General features: G+C 48.3%; 1 protein-coding gene across 2 annotated transcripts; it reads right to left on the reverse strand.

Annotated features, from left to right (window-relative positions):
• Window positions 1-380: 380 nt before the first annotated feature.
• Window positions 381-23,730, reverse strand: Eif4h (eukaryotic translation initiation factor 4H). 2 transcript variants are annotated; one of them, XM_026396899.2, is made up of 7 exons: window positions 23,595-23,730; window positions 7,128-7,315; window positions 5,462-5,526; window positions 5,279-5,375; window positions 4,923-4,982; window positions 1,224-1,361; window positions 381-981 (listed from the first exon to the last, which is right to left on the reverse strand). In XM_026396899.2, exons 1-7 carry the CDS (start codon window positions 23,651-23,653, stop codon window positions 842-844), a joined length of 747 nt encoding a protein of 248 aa, XP_026252684.1. In that variant the 5' UTR covers window positions 23,654-23,730; the 3' UTR covers window positions 381-841. The 2 variants fall into 2 exon arrangements, with proteins under 2 accessions (XP_026252684.1, XP_026252685.1); XM_026396900.2 differs by lacking the exon at window positions 4,923-4,982 and having other exon boundaries at window positions 23,595-23,727.
• Between the last annotated feature and the right edge of the window lie 848 nt (window positions 23,731-24,578).

Below are 24,578 nucleotides of genomic sequence, written 5' to 3' on the forward strand. Positions count from 1 at the left end.
GCCTGGAGGGAGCAGTGCAGGCGAGCTGTCAGCGCTACACCCAGTAGAGCCCAGAGCCTCGAGCACCGGGGGGGTGGGATGGGGGGGGTGGGGTGGGGGGGGTGGGGTGGAGGGAGGACTCTGGACACTCCTGGAAGAGCTGCAGCAGAACCTGGGAGCACAGCACTGCCGGTCACGGTCACCGTGCGCCTGCCCACCGCCTGCTATTCCTCCCTCCAAGGCTTCCAGAGATGAGCCCATTTGGCCCGGACAGTCCCCCAGGGGGGCACTGTCAGGGACCCCTCTAAACAGCAGCTGGAAGCAACCTGCAGGGATAGACAGGTGTTTTTCCTTGTTTTAAAACAAGGGTCAATTTTGTCTGCTGATCACAGATTGCTGCTTCTGGAAGCCATAGCAACAGAACTCAGCATGCAGGGCAGGAGAAGCACTGAGAAAAACGAAGGGAACGCCTGGAGTCTGGCCAGTGCCAAAGTAAAACGAGGAAGTGAGGGGACAGCGGAGCAGCCCCTTGGCCGAGGCTCCCACACGGCGCTGCGTCACCCCTCGGACCCCGCGTGCTGTACGGAGAACAAGGAGCAAGGGGGGAGGACAGAGGAGGACGAGGAGGAAAGGACGAGGAGAAGAAGCACCTAACAGGCACTAGAGACAGAGCAAAGCCAAGAATGTACTAAAAACCACTTGTTAACAGCTGACATGCAGTCACAAGCTCTGTGTTTCCGTTGTAAGAAAGGAGGACAATGTCAGGCGCAGGAATGGTGACTGCAGGGCGGCCGGTCCAGGGCCACCAGGCTGTGGTCTTGCTCTAACTCCCCCACACCCCCATTCCCTCCCAACCGTGAGCTCATTCTTGCTCCTTGTGAACGACTTCCTCTCTGGGCCTGGCTCCCCCGAAGATGGCGGAGTTGGGATTGGCTACTTGATTGAGGGGCGTTGCCACTGTCCGAGGTTTGAGTTGGAGTCGCGGTCTCTGTGCTCTTTCCTCTGGGGGAGAGAAGAGGTGGTTTATGCAGAATGGGCTCCATCCTACCTCCGGGTGCGTGCTCAGCCACCCAGCCCGTCTCCCAAAATTGACAGCCTCTGTACAGAACTGAATACTGTCGCCAGACAGTCTACGGGAGGCAAACGCACTATTTAGGACAAAAGGGTGACCCAGGCAACAACTGTGAAGCTGGAGGACAAATTTATGCGGGACAGTTGGTGTGCATGCAGATGGCTCGTCGTACCTTCTGTTGGTTCTCTGAAGTCCATGTTGGATCCGCGGAGGGGAGGGCCATCTCTGAAGCGGCTTCCCATCGGAGGACCAGCTCGCCGGTCACCGGGGCGACTGCCTCCCCTGCTTCCCAAGAAGTCATCCCTGAAGCCTGGGGAGAGACAGGACACGAGTGACGTCACACTGCTGCCTCGTGGGCAAGTGTACAGTGTGCGCGAATAGACTCTGAGTTAATGTCTGATTCACTGGTTTGTCCAGTATTTGAAGATTTTCCAAAATAAAGAATACTGAAAATAAGTACAAATGACAAGTTAAGAGACTTAAAATAAAACAAGACCCAGACTCACAGAGGAGAATAAAATGAGCTCTTTAAATTCTCAGTCTGAAAGAAAAGTAGAAAAATAGCATGAGACTACAGCAGGTCTTGGTCTGGTTTCTAGTTATTTAAATAAGACAAACCCAAAATTTAAAAGCTAAAGGACACAAAAATCATAGGGAAAAGCTACCCCAAGTCTCTGGGTGATCCGTCCCATTTCCCTATTTCTGCTACAATTTAGTGTGGACTGTTCTAGAAGGAAAGCACCTGTGAGGTAGTAAGGAAAGGCCATCAGAGGAGGCTCCTCACTCCGAGGGGCATTGGAGCCCCTCCCCTGGCGCTTGTCAGTACCCTCCCTTCATACCTGCCTGAGTGAGTGGGGGCTTCCACTCACCCTCAGATGGGCTGCAGCTCAGTGTTCTAAGGAACTCATTTTTAAGGCCCCTGGGGACCCAGGCATAGTCTACATACGAACAATTCTTGCTATCCAGATTAATTTGCTAGAATTTATGTCTATCCCCAAATCAAACTGGCAGCTCTTGGAGGGCACTGTGATACACACACGCCTGTGATCCCATCGACCAGGGAGGTTGAGGCAGGAGAACCACAAGTTTAAAACCAGCCTCAGCAATTTGGTGAGACCCTGTTTCAAAATAAAGAATAAAGTGGAAGTGGTGATCTTAAGGTTTAAAACAGCCCCAAGCAGTGCAGCACTGCCTAGTGTCCCAGGGGCAGGGAGGCCACGACGGGCTTCAGACAGGCCATTCAGGTTTGGGTACCACAGGTGTGACAGAGCTCTGGTGCGAAGAGTGCAGCAATGCTACATGGTCGAGTGCTCTGAACAGAGCACACAGAGACAAGGCTAGGCACTGCCTAGGACGCAGGGACCGAGGCTCAGGGGACCCAACCCTGCACTTATGGAAGGAGTCCTGATTCGGTCCTGGCTGTTTCAGTGACCCAGTGGCTTACAGAACACAGCCATCTTAACCAATAAAACCCATCCATCTGCACAGTCCAGCCTTTCTGTTCTTTAAGGGTGGCATGGATTTTGGAAACAGACTGAGTTATCCAAAATCCAGTTCAGAGACTGAGTTGCACAACGTGAATTTTAACGAAATGTGTGATGAAGACAATTCTAAATAGATTTGAAACAACAGGATCAGGAACAGGGCTGTGGAGAAAACACACTTGGATGCTTATAGTCAAGCGTTCAGGTCTTTATGAAGCTCTTAGGACCATATTATCTGATTAAGCTTCCTCGGAGGCCTGGAGGTGGCACAGTGGCAGAGCAGTTGTCCAGCATGCACAAGGCACTGGGTTCGGATCCCCAGCACTGCAGAAAAACTAAACCAAACCAAAACCCCCAATCCAAGCCTAATCAATATCACATGCTTAACCCCACCCTCCCTCAATTAACCCAACTTTTCCATGTGTGTGTGCAAGTTAAACCCTTTTAACATGAAATTTGAAAATGTGTTGCTCTGCTGGGCATGGTGGCGCACACCTGTAATCCCAGTGGCTGGGAGGCTGAGGCAGGAGGATAGCCATTTCAAAGTCAGCCTCAGCAAAAAGCGAGGTGCCAAGCAACTCAGTGAGACCCTGTCTCTAAATAAAATACAAAATAGGTCTAGGGATGGGGCTCAGTGGTTGCGTGCCCGAGTTCAATCCCCAGTACCCCCCCCAAAAGTGTTGCTTCCAGTGATGGGTTCATACCTACCTCAATGAGGCAAATCAACAGTTACTCTGTCCAGGGGTGTGTCAAAGCACAGCAGCGTAACAAAATCAGCATCTACTAATACCAGGCCTCACTTCAAAATCCCTTATGAAAATTACACAGGAAGGAAGGTAAGGCTTGGCCCCAGGAAGCATCTTTAATCAAGTATGCTGATGGATTTCTAGGAAAAACACCATCATGAAAACCTGGAGTGGTCTCCCTAGCTGAGCACACAGGCCCGTGCTTGGTCCCAGCGGTTGTGTGCCAGTGAGGAGACGCAGGGCCGGGCACACGGGACGCCTGTGCTCTGCACTCCCAGCCCTACACCTATCTTTGCTGTTCTTTTTTGTATTTTTCTGTATTGCTAATTTTCACGTGGCTTTTAGAAAAGTACAAGAGCACATGTCATTTTTTAAAAAAACATAATTCTATTAGAGTAAAAAAGATCTATTTTGCGGGTAAGGAATAAAGCATCAAATTAGCCACGACTCTCTTTAGCGCTCCCACCGGGTTTTAGATGTCACAGTGCCAGTGGTGAAGCAGTGGCTCCGACTGCGTCTCTGCCTGGGCATCAGGGTCACACCAAGCTCGCAGGGAAGAGCTAGTCCCCCGAGAGTGCTGGGCCCATGGTGCTGTTTCAGCAGGTCTCGGGGCCACTGACCCTGCTCTGGGCTGGCTCTGAGGAGACTTCTGTTGCGTGCTTCAGTCAGAGACCAGCTTATACATAAAATTACAGACTTACTGGATGATACTGTACTTTTATGAATAAGCTCATTTCTGACTGGCTATACAGGATTTTCAAGAACTAAGTTACTCAACAAACATGTCGTTATCTGTTTAGCTCAAGCAGTGCTGGAAGTGAGTTTCAAAACTTCCCAGACTCAGACGACAGCTGCCCACAGTCCCTCCCCTGCTTGTGACTATTAAGCTCTATGTAGGTGAGGGGAGGCTGGGGTAGGGGCTGGGGTTCCCATGCTGCACAGCGGGGTGTGCAGAGTGCACCTCAAGTTTGTGGGAAAGAAAACAGGCCTGCTCTCCTGTCCACCCTCCGCCACTGCGAATGTTCTCACCACATCTGTGTTGTCCTCCACAATTATAGAACCAGAGGTCAACATGAAGTCAAGTCCCAGGGAGGGAGGTCACCCTTCCACCAGGCAACGCCCTCCTGAGCTCAGCCACCACTGGCTCCCTAGGCAGGTGGGCATGCTTAGGGCAGATGTCTGCACAAGGGACGGCAGCCCCACGCCCTGTGAGGAAAACACAGACCTCCGAACTCCCTTCTGCCATCTGAAGAGCCACCAGGAACCACAGTTCTGAGGCTTTCTGCCATTTCCAGAACCTCTAACTATGTTATTTCTAGAAGCAACTGTACTCCTCTTCGTGCCATGCACAAACCCAGTGAGGAGCTTCCCCGGGTCAGTGCCTGAGCAGATGAAGACTGCCAATGGCAGAGACCCAGGGCCGTGCCGACCAGGCACAGGTGGGCAAATGGCAGGGGCATGGGCCTGGCCTGCCCTCCACTTGGGCTCTCAGCTCTGCTCCCAGGGACAGGGAGGCTCACTGCTGCCTGTGTGCCTTTCAGGAAGGTCCTGTCTGTGAAGGGAGCTAGGCCCAGCCACTGTGGGGAGCACAGCAGCAGAGGCTGCTGGGAAGGGGAAGCGTGAGGCTTTAAATACTGATACCGGAATTGAAGTCATCCCGGGAATCCCAGCCACCTCTAGATTCTCGAGAGCCACCCATTCCTGAGGATACACAAAAAAGATAAAGTTGAGGTCGTTTCATTACCTTGCTGCACAAACATGGAAAACTTATCTGGAAGACGTACAACCCCTGAGCTGGGAGGTGCAATGGAACCACTTAAGAGTCCTGCTGCCAACAGAGAACCCCAGGCTCGCAGGAGCCGCTACTCCTGAGACTTGGCGCTCGGTCTTAAAGCTCACGAGGACCTATCAGCCTAGGAGACAGCGTCCTGCGGTCAGGAGCTGCAACTGCTGGGCACACAGCAAGCATCACGTTCAGTCTCAGAAGAACCAATCACCTCTGTCATCTGGTCCACCTTTCCTGAATCCAAAGCCACCTTTATCTTGTTTTCTGCCTTCTGCAATGTCCACACGAAGTGACCGATCACCCAACAGCTAATGATAAGGGGAAAATAGTGTAAGTATCAGCAAGAAGACAAGTCCCCGCTGCTCGCGCGACCCAGGGGACCCAGGGCACTCACTGCGCCGTCGTACGTGAGGGCTTCCTTCAGAGAGTCCACTTCATCGAATTCTACATAGCAGAATCCTGGAAGAGAAAAGAAGCCCCGCCTTCTTCAGGGAATTCTGGACTAGGGATCTGCTATCCCCCCACCGGTACCATTTCCCTCCATCACAATGACCAGTTTTGTGGCATCAAGGTAACAGCAGCTAGGCAGACTCTGAATGAGGGTATTTCATTTCCAAGAAATGGAACCTGGACATTCCTCCCTCTCCATTATATCCTGTCAGTTAGAAAATGCCAACCTAACGGGCACTGAAATGGCAGCCATGTCTGTGCAGAGATTCCCGGAATGTTCTAATTACAACGGCAAACCATTCTCGGGTCACCGCAGAGCCATTCAACTTCTGGAAGACTTCATTTAATATACTGTAATTGGGATCAGATTTCATAGATTCAAATTAATACCTAGAGTGCTCTGCAGGAGAGGTTTGAGGTGCCCATTAACTTTCTACTTGGATATAAAGTTTGTTTCACAATGCCAAAAAATGCATCCCTGGCAACAAAGCTACCTGCTGTTTAAGCCCAAGCACAGGTGACTGACATGACTCTAATACTGCCCCTCCCTGATGTCTGGAGTGTAAATCTGGGCTCAGCACCCCTGGGCCACATGCTCACACTGCACCTGCATACCTCCCCAGAGAACCCTCACACCGGGTAGGGACGGCACTTCCACAGGAAGGCAGAACTTTGAAGGCTGAGCCCAGGTTTCTCCCCTTTGTGGCCTGTGTCAAGAGCATCCTGCCCACACTCAAAGGCTCCCCCCATTTCTCTCCCCCGAGTGGATCCAATACAGAAAACAATGGAGGAAACCACACCCGGCTCACAGAGGCCATGACAATATTTCAAGACAAACTCCAAGACTCATGCCACGCAGAGTGCGGCTGGGTCCACGCACAGTTTTTACCCCAGTCTGAATAACTATCATGTCTCAGTGGGTAAGCTGGGTGGGACTTACTTTTCCAAGCTCAACTGACAGTTTGATCATATGCTACTTGTGGCTTCCCAAGACCACTCTGACCGATGAGCCCTTTGCTCTTCCTATCCTGCTCCTGATCATAAGTCACACTGCACTTTCCATGATGCAAAGTGTGGGCCCAATGTCCTCATACCTGGCACTATGCACTTAGGCTGGGCACACTTCCCTCCTGGAAACCTGGAGAGGCAGGACACATCTCTACACAAACACCTTAGAGCTGGTCTGCAGACATCGACTTCATCTAAAACCAGCAGCCCTCCCCAGACACGTGCTTGGACTACCTGCATACACTGCCAGCACCACATTACCTTGAGGGTTTTATAACTGTATTATAGGAAAACGGCCAAGAAACTGAGAGTTAGTCTCCATGGAAAATGTGTTCAAAATCCTCAGATTCAGCTCCCCAGTTCTTTCCTGGGCAGAGATGGGCCTGCTCTCCTGTCAGACAGACCCATCTGGGAGTGAGCCACATACTTCTACAAACTGGATCAAGTGGAAAACAGGTTTTCCACAGTGCAACTGAGGAACTTTGAATTCAAGAGGGATGCTCCCTTCAGCTCCCTGGACCAGGCGAGTGGGGTGTTCTGGTTCACTAACACATCTTCACTGACCACCCCCATTGTAAATAATAAAGACCTCCCAAACTCACCTTTAAATTTGTCTGTGTCTTTGTCTCTGACTAGCCGTACACTCCTTATGCTGAGATCCTTGAAGATAGCATCTATGTCGCCCTGAACTGTATTAAAAGGTAGATTTCCTACATAGGCTGTGTAGGGGGGCTCTGTGGGCAGCTCCTTCTGGCTACGGGAACCATGGCCACCAGAACTGCCGCGGGACCTAGGAGGAGAAACAGACAGGATGAGTCTGCCACAGGCCTGTCCCCAAGGAGCAGGCCACGCCAGGCTGCCTTCCACTCAGCTAAGCCACGTGCCAGCAGCCTAGATCAATACTCCACTCTAACATGCAATCAGAATCGAACATTTTAGAGAACATTATAAATAGGACTTATCAAAAAGGTGCCTGATTTTGAGGACAGAAATATGGAATATAAATAAATGTGCACTTCTGGATAAGCAGATCCAAACAGTGCATCTTCAAAAAACAAGGAGCTCTCTCCTAGTCCCTTGCAATCTGCATCTACAAAATGTTCACATCCTAACATCTGCACCAATGCCCGTGACAGCACTAGGAAATACAGAAGCCAACTGTCCAGAGTGAACACTGTGTATCTGGAGGAGGGACTACTGAAGCTGAGGGGCAACACTGAGGACACACTATTTCCCTCCACAGCCAGGTGCTGAGTGGCCAGGGCTATCGCCTACTTCTCCAGGTCCTCAAATAACGGTGTCCTGCCAACCCAGTGAACCCCAGCTGGCCCTCAGCAAGTCGCCGATTCTGCAGTGTGCTGGTTGAAACCCCAATTCCTGACACTAGTCTTACCACCTGAGGAGTTGGTCCTTCAACTTCTCAGCTTTTTTGCAAAGTTTGTTTCTTAAGATTAACACAGACCTTGAGTGGTCAATGACAAATAAATGATGCTTTACATGCTCCCTGGCAGTGCACAGGTATACTGCAGCGATCACCATTATCACTACTGACTGCGACCCTGCTTGTTATGTGTAATTAAAAAATGAGGTCATTATACATTGTCCAAATCCACAGAAGGGACTTTGGTGATAAGGACACACACTCACAGAAAATGCTCCCACCATGGCAAGATGTGGTGGCAGTGGGGAGCTGTGCTCTAGGGGCAGGGGCACACAGGAACTCCATTTTCTGTGAACCTAAAAGTGCTCTAGAGATAAAGTCTATTTGAATAAACAGAAGCTTTTCACATTGAAGAACATCAGGTAGTAAACGCTAAGAAACCACAATTAGAAACCCCGACCCTAACCACTAACACAGCAACCAACCGGGGAGGGCTCCTCGGGGACACCAAACAGTAAAATGGCTTGGGGAAAACAAGACACTCACATGACCTCCAACCACTAGCCCATACAGTGCTACTAATTTGTGGCGGGGATGGGGGGTCCTTCACAAATGGAAGCATCAGTCGCATCAGTCATCACCACAATTGAGTATCATCACTGGTGGGATAAACATCACTTGCTCCGTATTTTGGCATGGATCTTCAAATGTGTCAGTAACAAAGGACAAAAAAGGCAGAGGGCTGAATGACACATGACAGCTACTGCTATGTGTGGGCTTTGGGTCCTGATACACAGAGCTATGAATGAAAGCAGGCAGAGAAACTTGCATGAGGTCTGCTCCTTAGGAGTGATAATGGTGCTGCCTCCGGGCAGTGTCCCTGCTTGAGAGGCTCAGTGGCCAGCAGGCAAGTGTCAAGACAGCCAGAGTCCACTTTCACAAGTGTGCATGCCTCACGTGCACTAATGAGGCTCAAGTGGTGAGATGCCAGCTGATGACCCCTGCCAATGTCTGCTCTTTCACTTTCTCAGCCTTACTACAGACTCAAAAGCATTCAAAACTCGGGAAACTCCAGAGGGGGAAATTAAAAGGTTTTTTTGGGCAGGGGTTGGGACTCAGTGGTAGAGTGCTTGCCTAGCACGGGTGAGACTCGGGAATGTTTCACAGCACATCTTAAAATTAAAAAAAAAAAAAAATCTTTTTTCAAGAGACATTTAAAACAAGGAGGAGTTCCTTCCCAACAGAAGATCAATACCAGTCTTGGAAAGCAACTTTATCTTTTCTCCACATGCTACTAGAAATACCAGGAAGGAAATTCTACATCTTTAACAAGATAAAGTCAAGATATCTCCAGCCTATCCTGGTGGTGCACACTTGTAAGCCAAGCAACTCAGGAGGCTGAGGCAGGAGGAGCGCAAGTTCAAGGCCAGCCTCAGCAACTTAGCAAGGTCCTAAGCAAAAATCCAAAGTTTAATTCCCAATGCTACCAAAGAAAAAAACAGAACTGGACAATGACTATAAGACAAGGCACAAACATCTGAAATATGGTCCCAGTGGAGGATGAGTACTAATAAAAACACTTTTGAGTTTATTTATTCAACACTTATTAAATATCCAAAAAGAAAATATTCTCTTGGACTTAAGCAGTTCACAACTGATTAGCACATAAAAAACATTTATAACCACACAGGTACTCACACAGGCATGTGTGTATGCAGGAGTCACCCCTTAACTGTGGGGGTTATGTTCCAGGAGTGCCTGTGAATGCCTGAAAAAGGTTAGAACAAAACCCAATACACACACCTTCCTCCCGCACACCCCTGTGACACAGTTCAACTTGTAGGTGAGGCACCCAGAGATTATCCCCCACAACTAGGCCAACTGTAACAACATACCACAATAAAGCCACGTCAATGTGGTCTTTCTCTCCACTGTCTTCCTGCACTGCCCCTTGTTTTTCCTGGGGATGTGAGCTGGTACATTGCCTATGTGGGAAGGCGATACAGGCACCAAGAAACAGCGGTGGACTGCTGACCTTGTGATGACATGTCAGGAGGATGGTATAACCCTGATGCTGTGGTGTGGGCAGCATGTGCAGCAACTGTGCTGGGCGGGGGATGACTCATGTCCAGGGCAGCATCTCAGAACAGCCCGCAATTTAAAGCACCATGTATTTCTGATTTAATATTTTCAGACTAACAAATTGTGGGAAGCAAAATTGCAGGTGAAGGGGTGCTCCTGGATATAGATATGCAAAAGGCGAAAGGCTACAAAGGTTTAAGGACTGTAGGGATGATAAAATCGCTATGGGGCAGAGGGGCTGGGGCCCACAGGAGCCACTCCAGGGGCATCTCAGCAGTGCCTAAGTCTGGGGGAGATGGAAACCTGGCGCAGGGGGGCCTGCTGGAGGGCACATGAAACGTTCACAGTGAGACCCCCGGAGGGGGGACATAGGCCGAGAAGGCCAGGTCAGACTTGACCACTGCCTGGGTGAAGAATGCCACCAGAACAAATGCAGCACCCACACACAGACAGCAGGAGGCAGCAGGCCGAGTGGAGGCAGGCAGTGTTAAAGAGCTATCCGAACATCAGGGGGACATCTCGAAGCTCCTAACTGGTGACGTGAGTCTCTGGAGCACATCGACCAAGCCACCACCACCACAATCAAGTCACCCTAGCCTCATCAAACTGCCAGTGGCAGTTTTTCTCTAAGTCCCAAAGTAGTCCCAATTGTCACCTGCTTGATACAGCCAGCTCCCCAGGGCATCAGTCAGGCCCAGCTCTCATCTGTGAGAGGCCAGGGCCTTGGGGTTGGCACCGCCTGGGCAGGGTTTACCCTTGCTGACTATGAAGCACCTGCCCTGTGCCAGCACTCCAGACAGATGAGGCCAGCAGACCCCACAGAGCAAGGTGAGCACGACGGGAGGCCAGGAAACTCAGAGCTGCCTCAGACCCAAGACTCAAGTTGGCAGGGAGGGGATGTGACCTAGACAAATAAGCAGTGTCACGTAAAAGTGCCCAGCAAGTCCTTAGGGTACACAGCCCAAAGGAGGAACAGCCTCACTTGGCACATTGTGGGCTCTGGGTAGGGTCTCCACCAAATCACTTCTATGACTCAGTTTTCTTGTCTGTTATTTTATGAATACTTCAAATCTTAATTTTATAAAGTTTAACTGACCATAAATTACATCGTAAATACTGCGTGCTATATAAAAGCCAATAACAATTCTAAAGCGTTCACAGGCAGCCTGAACATGCTTAAAGCTCCAGTCTGAGCAGAGGCCCGTGGAGGGGCAGGGCAAATAGAAAACACCAGTAAGGTACAGGTCCCAGCCAAACCCACACTGCCCTGTTCAGAACCCATGCCCAGGCTCTACCTGCTGCCACAGGCACTGTGATCATTGCTATTTCTTTCTTTTTTTCCTTTTCCTTTGTTTTTGGTACTGGGGACTGAACCTTGGGGCACTTAACCAATGAGCCACATTCCTAGCCCTTCCCCCACTTTTTTTTGCTGAAGTTGGCTTCAAACTTGCCATCCTCCTACTGCAGTCACCTTGGCTGCTGGGATTATAGTATGCGACAAGGTGCCCTGCTCACTGCTGTTTCTTATGCCCCTTGGGGACAGTTTGTTGATCAATGATACAATGTTAGTAGCAAGTTATACCCTCAGTAACTGAGGAAATCCAACCTTCATCCATCCAAACTCACATGGACCAAAATGGCTACGAAGGGGAGAGTAGACGGTACAGCCAGCCCACACCCAAGTGCAGTTCCTGAGGGAGCCGAATGCATGGGCCAGGCATCTGCACAGGAGAAACCACACTCCCACAAAGGACTGCAGAGTGCAGGTGACAGCAGTGGGCACAGGCGCTCCAGGGTGGAGGAGATGGAGTTGGAACACACGGCCACCAAACAGCAGCAGGCACCTGGACGCACATCCACAACAGAGTGGAGGGCACCAGATGTAAAGGGAAAAGGAGATCAGAGGGAGGCAGCTACGGGAGACCAGTGAGAGAAGAGCGGAGGCTGTGGGCCACCGCTGGGCCCAGCAAGCAGACGAAGTGGAAAATCAGGTGCGCCAACTTCCACACCGCAACACAGTGAGAACAGAAGGGTCCCGCCAAGTTACTTCTGGGAAAGCACTTTATAAAGCTTTCTAGGTGCCCTGTAAACCGCACAGAATTTCAGCCCTGCTGTCCCCCACCCCCTGCCCCTGTGCTGGGGACTGGACCCTGGGGCACTCTATCACTGAGTTATATCCCCAGACCTTTCTATTTTGAGACAGTCTCACTAAATTGCTGAGGCTGGCCTCGAACTTGTATCCTCCAGCCTCAGCCTGAGTCACTGAGATGACAGGTGTGCACCACCATACCCTGCTGTCACTCTCAAACACTAAAATGAAAATGCCAAGAGACCAGATGGGAGAAGAGTCACCACCTCTGTGTATCTGGAAAAGGACAGCTCGCCCGTTACACCTACAAGTGGTCAGTGAGAGCTTCACTAGGGCTTACCCTCTGGTCTTCCATGGCCAGCGCTCAGAGTGGAAGTCTGGCAGGGGACACGATGCTGGAGCCGACATGTACTCGGTCAGACTGTACTCATTATTGGTGATGCTGGGAACTGAACCAGGGGCGCTGGGCCTCTGAGCTGCATTGATTTTAATTTTCATTTCAGTCTTACTAAGTTCCCCAGGCTGGCCTCCTACCTCAGCCTCGAAAGTCACTGGGATAACAGTGCACCACCAAGCCCAGGGGCAAGACTGCCTTTGTAAGAGCAAAACTCAAGCAAGCAACAAACCTCAGTATGGGCTTTAAAAAGGTGAGAGAGAGGGAAGGAGGAAGGAAGAAGAAAAGCAGAGGACAGTCAAAACACGTGACTACAGGATTTTGGACAATTAAAAAACAAGGCCAAACTCCTACCAGTTAAACCCTCATTATACAGCAAACAACTTATTCTACATAACTATTACCATTTACCTTAGTATGGCACACTGGTCACACCATCAAAATAAGTGATAATTATTATTAACTAAAATTTAATTCATTCAGATATCCTTAATTTTTACCTAATTTTTCCCCCCTTTTCCAATTCCATCCAGAATGGTCTTTTTTTTTTTTTTTTTTTTTTTTTTTTAAAGAGAGAGTGAGAGAGGAGAGAGGGGAGAGAGAGAGAGAATTTTTAATATTTATTTTATTTAGTTCTCGGTGGACACAACATCTTTGTTGGTATGTGGTGCCGAGGATCGAACCCGGGCCGCACGCATGCGAGGCGAGCGCGCTACCGCTTGAGCCACAACCCCAGCCCCAGAATGGTCTTTAAAAACTGCATAATGCCATTTAAAGGTAGATTTTTGGCTGGGTGTGGTGGCACAATGCATGCCTGTAATCCCAGCGGCTGGGAGGCTGAGGCAGGAGGATTACAGGTTCAAAGTCAGCCTCAGCAAGTTAGCCAGGCCTGAAGCAACTTAGTGAGACCCTGGCTCTAAATAAAAAAAACCAAAAAGGGCTGGGGATGTGGCTCAGTGGTAAAGCACCCCTGGGTTAAAAAAAAAAAAAAAAAAAAAAAAAAAAAAAAAGGATAAATTTTTTCAGCCAGGCACAGTGGCAAATGTCTATAATACCAGAGACTTAGGAGGCTGACATAGGAGGATTGCCAAGTTCATGGCTGGTCTGGGCAGCTTAGCAAGACCTTGTCTCAAAACAAACAAACAAACAAAAAATCAAAACAAGGGGCTGGGATTGTGGCTCAGTGGTACCCCTTGTTTTGATTTTTTGTTTGTTTGCCTGGCATGTGTGGGGCACTTGACACTGGGTTTGTTCCCTGGCACCACATAAAAACGAATAAAATAAAGATATAAACAAACAAACACAAAAAAAATCAAGATAGTAATTTCTCCCCTAGTAGATGGCCCCTGGCTAAGAATAAGCATTCTCCAAGGCCTTCCATCAGCCTTCAAAATTAAATCCTGTTATCTTGATAACTGGGATTAACTACAGGCTGGGCATAGAGCCTCTGAAGGATTCTGGAAAGCACAAAGGGCCAGGTAGTGCCCACAGTGAATTTCTCCATGGTCCTTATATTCCAGAACTTTGCTCTTTGGTACTCAGTGAATGTGATCTCAATAACCCAACCACATCTATAAGATGCACAAAGCTGTGGGGGAAACCAAGCAATTCTAACCAGCAGAACATTGCCGCTCCCCACACACAGGAACTGTGGGGCTCACTGCTGCCTCCAGTGCCTTACCGTGATGAGTACTTTCCAGGAAAGGAAGGAACAAAACGTCAGAGAACTACAAGCTACTTCAGGATTGAAAATTACTTCGGTCCCTCACGGGTATTCTCATTTGGAAGAAAAAAATAACACCCAGAAGAGGGTTACACGCACTTACACTACATTGCCAATTGGTAATTTAAATCCATGTTTCTCAAAAAATTTTGACACCAACCTCATGACTTAACAAATGTATGTGTATATAAATGTATGTATGTTAACTAAACAAAACCAAAAAAGTAATGGTAATGTCTAATAATCCTAACTTTTATTATAAAGCACTATATTTTCTAATCTATTTCATTAACAAACAAAACCAAATGACCCACTCAATCACCTTATGTACAGGACACAAAGCAGTTTGAAGGCCTTGATCTGGATGGACAGTGAACACAGGAGACTTCTGATTTGAGAGGCGGAGATCCTAAGCAACTTAGCTAGACCCTGTCTCAAAACAAAAAGTAAAAAGAAAGGGCGGGGGACGTGGCTAATGGCTAAGAGCCCCTAGGTTCAATCCCAAGTACCCCCCAAAAGGCAAGTGTAGCTAGGTACAGTGGTGCATACTTGTAATCCCAGCAGTTCAGGAGGCTGAAGCAGGAGGACCACAAATTCAAGGCCAGTCTTAGCAACTTAGCAAAAGGCCTGTCTCAATGCAAAAAATAAGGGCTGGAAAGGTACCATGGTAGAGGGACTCTAGGTTCAATCCTCAGTACTGGAGAAAAAACACACTAGGTAATGGCTATGGGTGGGAGGGGGTTTTCCATATGCTAGTAGTTTCTACCTTTGTTTATATATGAAAATGTTCTTATTTTACATGTTAGGAAAATAATCAACTAAAAACTTTCAGCCTAATCCAGATCTCACTAATGTCCCTCTATTTAATGCAAGTAACAATTCTCTCTCGCTCGCTCTGTTTTGGCAGTGCTGGCAATTGAATCCAGGGACTTGCACAGGCTAACCATGCATTCTACTGCTGAGCATCACCCCCAAGGCAACTAGCAATTCTATTTGCAGTCTCTAAAAAAGCATTGAGATGTAATTCTTTTGCTCTAAAATCTGCCTCCATAGCAATGGTTTTCTTTTTAAATACTTTTAAAAAATATTTTGTGTTATACATGAACACATTAATATCTTTGTTTATTTTTATGTGGTGCTGAGAATGGATCCCAGTGCCTCATACATGCAAGGCAAGCGCTCTGCCGAGCCACAACCACAGCCCTAGTTTTCTTATACTTACAGCCAGACTTTTGCTAGATGTTAAATTTGCTAGATGTTAAAAGCTGCTAAGACTTCAGTTTTTTTTTTTTTTGGATGGGGGGATTGAACCCCGGGGTGCTTAACCACTGAGTCACATCCCCAGCCCTTTTCTGTATTAGAGACAGGGTCTCACTGAGTTGCTTAGCACCTTGCTAAGTCGCTGAGGCTGGCTTTTAACTTACCATCCTCCTGCCTCAGTCTCCCAAGCCGCTGGGATTATAGCTTTGTGCCATGGAGCCAGTTTAAGAAGACTTCTCAGTTAAAAGGTTGTTTTCTACTGAGCTGCTGAGCCTTTCCTTGTTGGATGACCTTTCCAGACCCATGCCATGCTACAGGCCCTGGTTTTCTAATGTCTTTTTTTTTTTTTTTTAAATATTTATTTTTTAGTTCTCGGCAGACACAACATCTTTGTTGGTATGTGGTGCTGAGGATCGAACCCGGGCCGCACGCTACCGCTTGAGCCACATCCCCAGCCCTCTAATGTCTTAAGATGCTTCCCACACTGGGCATGCATGGCCATTAGAATTTGGGCAGACTTCTTGAAAATAGTCTGTAACCTTCAGGAAAAACAACACTATTGGGCTGGGGATGTGGCTCAAGCGGTAACGCGCTCGCCTGGCATGCGTGCGGCCCGGGTTCGATCCTCAGCACCACATACCAACGAAGATGTTGTGTCCGCCGAGAACTAAAAAATAAATATTAAAAATTCTCTCTCTCTCTCTCTCTCTCCTCTCTCACTCTCTCTTAAAAAAAATTAAAAAAAAAAAGAAAAACAACACTATTTGTTGAAGTCAAAATTCAAGCTTTCAAGCAAAAAATATAATTTTATACTTCCTGTAATTGGCTCCATAGCCTTCCCTGTTCAAAGGTTTTCCTGAGGAACCAAAGAGTGATGTGTTTTTTTTTTTTAGAGAGAGTGAGAGAGGAGAGAGAGTGAGAGAGAGAGAATTTTTAATATTTATTTTTTAGTTCTCAGCGGACACAACATCTTTGTTGGTATGTGGTGCTGAGGATTGAACCCGGGCCGCACGCATGCCAGGCGAGAGCCACATCCCTGGCCCCAGTGATGTGTTTTTTGATACTGTATAATGAAATGTGTCAACATTTGGAAGATCTGCAGAACTCAGCCAAACTACAGTTTCCAAATCTTAAATGGATGTTACAAAAGCACACACACATTGCCTCTCTATTCAAAGTACAAGACAGAAGGATAGATTTTCGTGTAACAGTATGAAAAGTTTATTGAGGTTTCAGATTTCACACTGCAACAGCCTTCACAAAAACCAGCACTTGAGTTTTGGTGTAGTATCAAATAGGAATATCAAAAGGTATTACAATACTCCCACCTTTCCCAACTCCATCTGTTTGAGGTAAGCTATTCATCCTTCTTGTATCAACCCAGGTAACACAAGGATGGAGACAAAAGCAGATGTGAGAAGCCAGCTGTCTCCTCTAGACTAAGTGGGATCATTAAAAGGCCCCTAGATGTGACCAGCTCCACATGAATCACAGAACAGTTTGCAAAGGGAGACTTTTAGTCTCCATCTATGCTGGTCCTCCTCAACCAGAGGCACCATGTTGTCAAGGGACTATCAGGGGGCTGGAGATGTGGCTCAGCGGTAGCGCGCTCACCTGGCATGCGTGCGGCCCGGGTTCAATCCTCAGCACCACATACCAACAAAGATGTTGTGTCCGCCGAGAACTAAAAAATAAATATTAAAAAAAAATTCTCTCTCTCTCCTCTCTCACTCTATTTAAAAAAAAAAAAAGGGACTATCAGGACAACTCACCTAGAGGTCCTGATGAAGATGGATATTTTTGGATATTTTTAAAAATCATGACATGGAGAAAATTTCTAAAAACCAAGTACAGGCAACTTAATGGAATAAACAGAGGTAATGTGTCCATCTGCAATTAAAAAAAAATATATATATATAGTTTTTTTAAAAAATCAAGCAAGTACTCACTCTGAGGCCACAGAGTGCAAAGGCAGGGAGCGCTGCCCCCAAACCCTAAGTGAGCTGGGTGCTGGAGCCTGATCTTGGCCATCTGACACTCATTCAAACACTCTGCTTTGTATGTTCCAAGCTCCTGGGAACACTCGTTGAAATTGTGAAATCTTCCCAGAACAGTAAGGTGAATAATTTCATAACATACGAAGTTTCTAGAAACCACATTTATGGGCTGGGGATGTGGCTCAAGCGGTAGCGCGCTCGCCTGGCATGCGTGCGGCCCGGGTGCGATCCTCAGCACCACATACCAACAAAGATGTTGTGTCCGCCGAGAACTAAAAAATAAATATTAAAAATTCTCTCTCTCTCTCCTCTCTCTTTAAAAAAAAAAAAAAAAAAAGAAACCACATTTATATGACAATTATTTATAACCACTAAGTACTCATTTAAAATACTGAGTTACTCTGGTCATAAAGAAAATGTTTTATGCCTTTAAAAACAGCTTCTCTTACCTGGCTTTAGAAATATTGCCAGGAAAATAAAAGCTCTTTTCAGTCAAGATAACTTTTCTCACTCCTACTTACCCAAAGAGCAGAGAAACACCATTAAAAAACCGAGAATTCAGCAAGGCTCCAGGTTTAGTCACCAGTACCACAAAACAAAGTGAGAAAACCAAGGCTACCAACTGTGTAGCACCTTCGATGCACCAGACCCCACAGCCCCGCACCAAGTCTCCACCTCATGGGGGAAAACAAGGCTGGGAGCAGGGCAGGAGCGAGCTCCTGCGCCTGCGGCCTGCACATGCTACACCAGGGCTTTGTCAGAGTAGACTTACAGAGTGCTCCTGATGAAACCCCTATTTCTGGTGGCACTTTTCAGAGAGGATAAGGGTTTGCAATGGAGCAACGGGACATGTCCCATTGGAGGCACCATGGAGCAATGGGTGAAGGATGACAGCAAACCCAACAACTTGACATGACAGTAAACAAGAATTAAGAATGAGCCTTTCCACTCTTCCTTCTTGATCTTTTTAGTTCCCTTCCTTCCAGTCCCATGTCATCTGAGGCCTCCTGTACCACTCTCAGTCAGTTTAACGCACTCTCCTTCCTCTAATATGGCTTTGCGCTTGGCTCTGTCACAGGCCTGCACACAGCTCAGGGACTTGGTAGTGAACAAAATGGGTGGAATTCAAGTGTTCATGGAAGGGACATCCTGGAGGAGGGGAAGACAACACAGACACACAATACACTGAACAAACAAAACAGCTGTGCCAGGTGCCACAGCGGTGCATGCCTGTGATGAAGCCACTCAGGAGGCTGAACCAGGAGGATCAAGTTCATGTCCAGCCTCAGCCACTCAGCGAGACCATGCCTTAAAAAAAAAAAAAAAGGGGGGGGGGGTGTCTGGGTCAGTGGTAGAACATCCCAGGTTCAGTCCCTACTGCCAACAAAACCCAACAGACCACAAGAATGAAATCCTAATTAGAATAAGGTATGCTCCATATATGTTTAATGTCACGATACACTCTACTGTCATGTAAATCTAAAAAGAACAATTTTTAAAAATATATCAAATTTAAAAAATTATTATAAGAGTAGGGGAAGAGAAAGTTTTTTTTTTTTAATTAGTTGTTGATGGGCCTTTACTTTATTTCTTTGTGTGTGTATGTGGTACTGCGAATAGAACCTAGTGCCTCATCTATGCTAGGCAAGTGCTCTGCCACTGAGCCCGAGCCCGAGCCCGAGCCCGAGCCCGAGCCCGAGCCCGAGCCCGAGCCCCAGCCCCACTTTTGATTTTTGATAAAAAAAAAAAAAAAAAAAAATGCCAATCACTCATTCAACAAACACTTGATAAACATCTCCTATGCTTCAGGCAGAGGACAGAATAGGGGACAAGCCAAGTTTCTATATGCATGGTATACAATAGTGTCTAGTAGGTCAAACAGTAAACAAATTATTAAAAAAAAAAAAAAAACCACCCAGCTGGAGGTAAAGCTCAGTGGCAAAATGCCTGCTTAAATATCCTGTGTTTGGGCCCCACCCCTCAAACAGGCAGCATCAATGGAAATAACAATAGTTTTTACATGCTGCTTTCCTTCCCATTTTAAGTCTTAAAATATACTAAGAGACAGAAAGTAGAATAGTGGCTGTGAGAGCCTTGGGGAAGGGGAAGTGGGGAATTACTGTTTATGGGTACCGGGTTTTAGCTTTACCAGGTGAAGTCAGGAAGATGGAGGGCGGGGCAGGCACACTGCATTGTGAATCAATTTAATACTACTGAACTGTACACCTAAAATGTTTGAAATGTTAATTTGATGCTATGTATATTTTACCACAATAAAAAAAACTTAGAACTGGGGATGAAGTTCAGTGGTAGAGTGCTTGCTTAGCTCCCCGGCTCCCCCAACCACAAAAAAATTACTTAATGGTCAGAGGGCTGGGGAAACACTCAGTGGTAAAGTGCTTACAGAACAAGGAGCATGTACAAGGCCCTGGGTTCAGTGCCCATTTTGGGGGAGGGGTGTCAGATGGCCAAGATCAGGCTCCAGCACCCAGCTCACCTAGGATTTGGGAGCAGCGCTCCCTGCCTTTGCACGCTGTGGCCTCAGACTGAGTGCTTGCTTGATTTTTTTAAAATATTTTTTTTTTAGTTGCAGATGGAACAATACCTTTATTTATTTATTTTTGTGTGGTGCTGAAGATTGAACCCACTGCCTCACATGTGCTAGGCACCCTTGCTTGATTTTTGAAAGGGCTTAATGACCCATAATGTCCAATACTTCCATTAAGTTAGCTGTACTTGGTTTTTTTTTGTTTTTTTTTTTTTTTTTTTGAAATTTTCACCACCGACATGATTTCTAAAAATACCCTTCTTCACCAGGACCTCTAGGTAAGTTGTCCTGATAGTCCCTCAACTAAAAGGCTAGAATTCAGCGGGCATGGTAGGGCATGCCTGAAATCCCAGCGTCTCAGGAGGCTGAGACAGGAGGATTGAGAGTTCAAAACCAGCCTCAGCAACAAGGAGGCGCTAAGCAACTCAGTGAGACTCTGTCTGTAAATAAAATACAAAATCGGGCTGGGGTATGGCTCAGTGGTGCCCCTGAGTTCAATCCCCAGTACCAAAAGGCTAGAATTCTAGCTCCCTAACTGAAACCTCAAATAAATATTTTTTTGGAGACAGAGGCAAGGTTTTACTCTGTTCACCACATTGGTTTTGAACTCCTAGGTTCCAGCAATCCTCCCACCTCAATATGAGTATCTGGGACTAAGGGTATGTGCTACCACATTCAATTTCAAGAAAACTTGAATTTGTACCTTTACCACATTTTAGCAGGTACATTCTCATTTCTTGCTACCTCTGGGTTCCAACCTTTGCTTCAGGATTGATGGTGTTCAGTTAAGTGCTCATAAGACTTTGTTGACATTTGGAATGTAAAAATCAGTATTTCTCTGTACTTTATCAATGGCAAGTGAAAACTGGAACCTCACAAAGATAATTTAGCAAAGTGCAAAACAACGTCCATTCAAGATCTGGTATAATTCACTCTTGATAACTTGGCATTTTGTCTTTTTGATTTGCTCGTTGAACAACAATGCTGTCTCTGGTTCTCTCTTTGGCTGCTTAAGACATGTCTGTTGAGGCTTGGGGTAAAAAGCAGTCCTTCAATATCACCTCCCTACAACTGCACTGGCTATCAAACACAAATGCAAAACAAGCTTATGTGAGGGCTGGGGTTGTGGCTCAGTGGTAGAGCACTTTCTGGCATGGATGAGGTACTGGTCAATCCCCAGCATCAGATAAAAATAAAACAAAATAAAGGCATTGTGTCCATCTACAACAAACAAACACCAAGCTTATATGGACCACCTAACTCAAAACCAGGATTTCAGATCTTAACTATTCATTGCAAGCCTGCTATTCCTTTTACCTGTGATCCAATCGATTTAGAGCAGAGATGCATTATTATTCAATCTAAGGTGTTTTTGAGCTAAGGTATAGGATAGCTTACATAAGGACCAATACATGACTGGCTTTCCAGTAGGTGACAAACTTCTATCATGCCTAGCACTGTACCACCACGAGATGTTTGTTGGTATGAATATAACTCAAATAACAACTCAGATGACCATTGAAGAATATGTGGTCAACTATGCTGCTAAATTTCAGAGAATAACTAGAAGTCTGCTCATGCATAAAATGGGCACACAAACCCAACAACAGGTTTTAAAAACTACTTTTAAGAAACTCAGCCAAGGCCAGGCATGGTGGTGTATGCCTGTAATCCCAGCAATCATGAGGCTGAAGGAGGAAGATCCAAAGTTCCAGGCCAGCCTAGACAACTCATTGAGGCCCCAAGCCAACTTAACAAAACCCCATTTCAAAATAAAAAATGGCTCAATGGTTGAGCACCTCTGGGTTCAACCCCAGTACCACCCTACCCCCAAAAGAAACTAAGCAAAACTTCCTATGGACTTTTACATCACTATGAAGCCAAGTGAACAATTCCAAGGTCAGACACAGCAGATATAGATGTAGTAAAGGACTTTCCAGTAGGAAGCTTACAAGATGCATGGCACTTTCTAGAGTGGCTCATTTCAGCTTTAGGAGCACAGGTGGGCAAATAGCTGCCATTTTCACATGGCTGCTGGTATTGGAAATTAAACGCATCTTAATAAAATTCATTTTGATCACTTTCTAATTTGGGTTGTTCAAGTCTCCTCCAACTGTCAAAGTTTGACATGCATTCATCTTGAACACCTCACTGTCACCAAAGAGCTAGCATATCTAACAAAGACATATTTTAAATAAATAAATCTCTAGGCTCAGTATAATATGACCAGCTAATGTGGTCCCAATTCATCTAAAACTTCCTTGGACCTGCCTTAAATTGAACTACTCTTTTTTCTTGGAACTTCTGGATGTCTTTTGAAACTAGAAAAAAGACCTCGCTATTAAAATTTCAAGATGACCAAAGTCCAAATTTAATGTCTAGAAAACTACCCCAAAGGCGCTAATTTTACACATCATCCAACATTTATTTCATTTTTATTAGCAAATAAAATATTCTTTGAAATGCAGGTGGCTCCACACCTATCCCAGCTTCCATGCTTGAGTGTCACCAAACTGGGTTCACTCCTGCACCCAAACAAGCCTTTGTTTGAGCCATTCCCAAACCAAGGTATTAAAAGTGATCATTCTTCACCAAACAAAGATACTTTCTGGACAGCAACCTGGGAGACCAGACACCTCAGTAGGTACTATTGTGGTGCTATTCTGGGAAAGTAATCCTTTCTGTAAAAGGACACAAAGACCAAGTGTGTCCTTGACCAACAGCAAGGTGTTTACAGCCTATCTTCTAAATTCTGTATGCGGCAATTTGAAATTAAAAAAAAAAAAAAAAACAGGGTGATTTCCTTGAATTAAACACCATGAGCTTTCTATTCACCAAACATTTTCCTTTCAACGACGGCGCCTCAATTAAATGTAGCCTTCTGCATTGGACCAGAATCGTAACGAGGCTACAAGCGACTCCGTCTCCAGGTCAGAAAGAGAAAACTAGGGAGAAATAAAAAAATTTCCACCAGCAAGCACGTGGCAGCTGTCAATACGGCGCTCCGGTCCGAAAACCGCCGACACAGACACCGCTGTGATGCACTTGTTTTCGTTGGTCTCCCTCCTCCGGCCGCCCGCCGCGAAGCGACCCCCGTGCTGCCCCCGGGGGCATCGCCCCTCTCGCGGCCTCCGACCTCCCCGGGCCTGCCGGCCTCCTCTGCAAGGGCCGGGGCCCCGCCTGCGGGCGGAACGAGCCCGGGAGGGCGGCCGAACCGGGCAGGCCGCGGCCCGTACCCGCGCTGCAGCCGAGCCCCGCGCCCGCCCTCCGGCGGGGGATGGGGCTGCGAGCGGTACTCGGGCCCGGGCTCAGCGTCGCCGCGGCCGGCAGTGCGGCCTGAGCACCGCCCGCACCAGCGCCGGGGCAGCAGGAGGGCGCTGTCCCGCGAGCAAGACCCCAGCGCCAACCGCCGCGCCCCGGCCCCGAGCGCGCCATTTCCAGGCCCCGGCCCTCCGGGCGCTGCTCCAGGCCTCCGCGGGCCCGCTCGGCCGCGGGCCTCCCGCCGGCCCAGACGAGCGCAGCGAGACCACTGCCCCGGGACCCCCGACGCGGCCCGGCCCCCGCGCCCGGCAACACCAGCGCACGCCCGCCTCACCCTCTGCCGCCGCCGAAGCTGCTGTAGGCCCGATCGTCGTAGGTATCGAAGTCCGCCATTTGCCGTCTCCGCTCCGAGAGGAACCAGGGTGAGCGAGGAAGGACCCCGCAATATAACTCCCCCCGCCCCGCCGCCGGGGCTGTCTGCTGCACCGCCTGATCGCAAATAGCACGCACGCACGCGCGCGCGCGCGCACGTACGCCGCGCCGCGCCCGGCCTGGGCCGACGGGCCGCTGCTGACCCAGCGCGCTCTACGGCCCACGTGGTGCGGCGACGCGGGGGCCGCGCGCCCGGACGGCCGCTGCCGCCCATTGTGTGCTGGCCCCACCGCTGCACGCGCGGGCGCCTCCTGCCCCCGCCACGCCCGCCCGCGCGCCCGCGCGCGGCGACACAACCCCGCCCGGCCGGGCCCCCTCCGACGCGCGGCGCTTTCTACTGCGGCTCGGCGTCGGTACCCCGGGCCCGGCGGGGACCCCGAGCCCTGCTCCTCCGCGCCCCACACTCGGGCACACCTCTTCCGGCCAAGTGGTCGCCGGGTAACTCCCAAGTAGAGGCCACCTCCTCTAGGCGGAGACCCTCGGAGCTGGTCCCACGCTATGGGTGCCCTGGGGCGGAGGGCCTGGAAGGTGGTGCGAGGCCACGGGCTGCGCCAGCCACAGGTTCTGCCCTCCGGGCTCTACTCGCTGCCCCGGTGTGGGACGGGGGTTTGGCTGAGAGCGCAGGTTGTGGTTAACTAGCGAGGGAGTCGGTGCATCTCGTTTTTGCAGAAGTCACCGCGCTGGAGCACAATGGAATGCAGATGTGCATCCTCCAGCTGTAGCGAGAGAGGGGGTACGTGGTGAGAACCGACAGCCTTTCTGCCTGTGAGTGAGATGGTGGTAACATGCGGTACTGCTGCCCCAGCTTTGGCCGACCCTGATGTGTCCTGAGCACAGCCTAACAGAGCCTTCATTGCAAGCGCACGGGGCCTGTGGCACGCGCGAG

Source organism: Urocitellus parryii, chromosome 9 (genome assembly GCF_045843805.1).
Source record: "Urocitellus parryii isolate mUroPar1 chromosome 9, mUroPar1.hap1, whole genome shotgun sequence".
Lineage (NCBI taxonomy): Eukaryota > Metazoa > Chordata > Mammalia > Rodentia > Sciuridae > Urocitellus > Urocitellus parryii.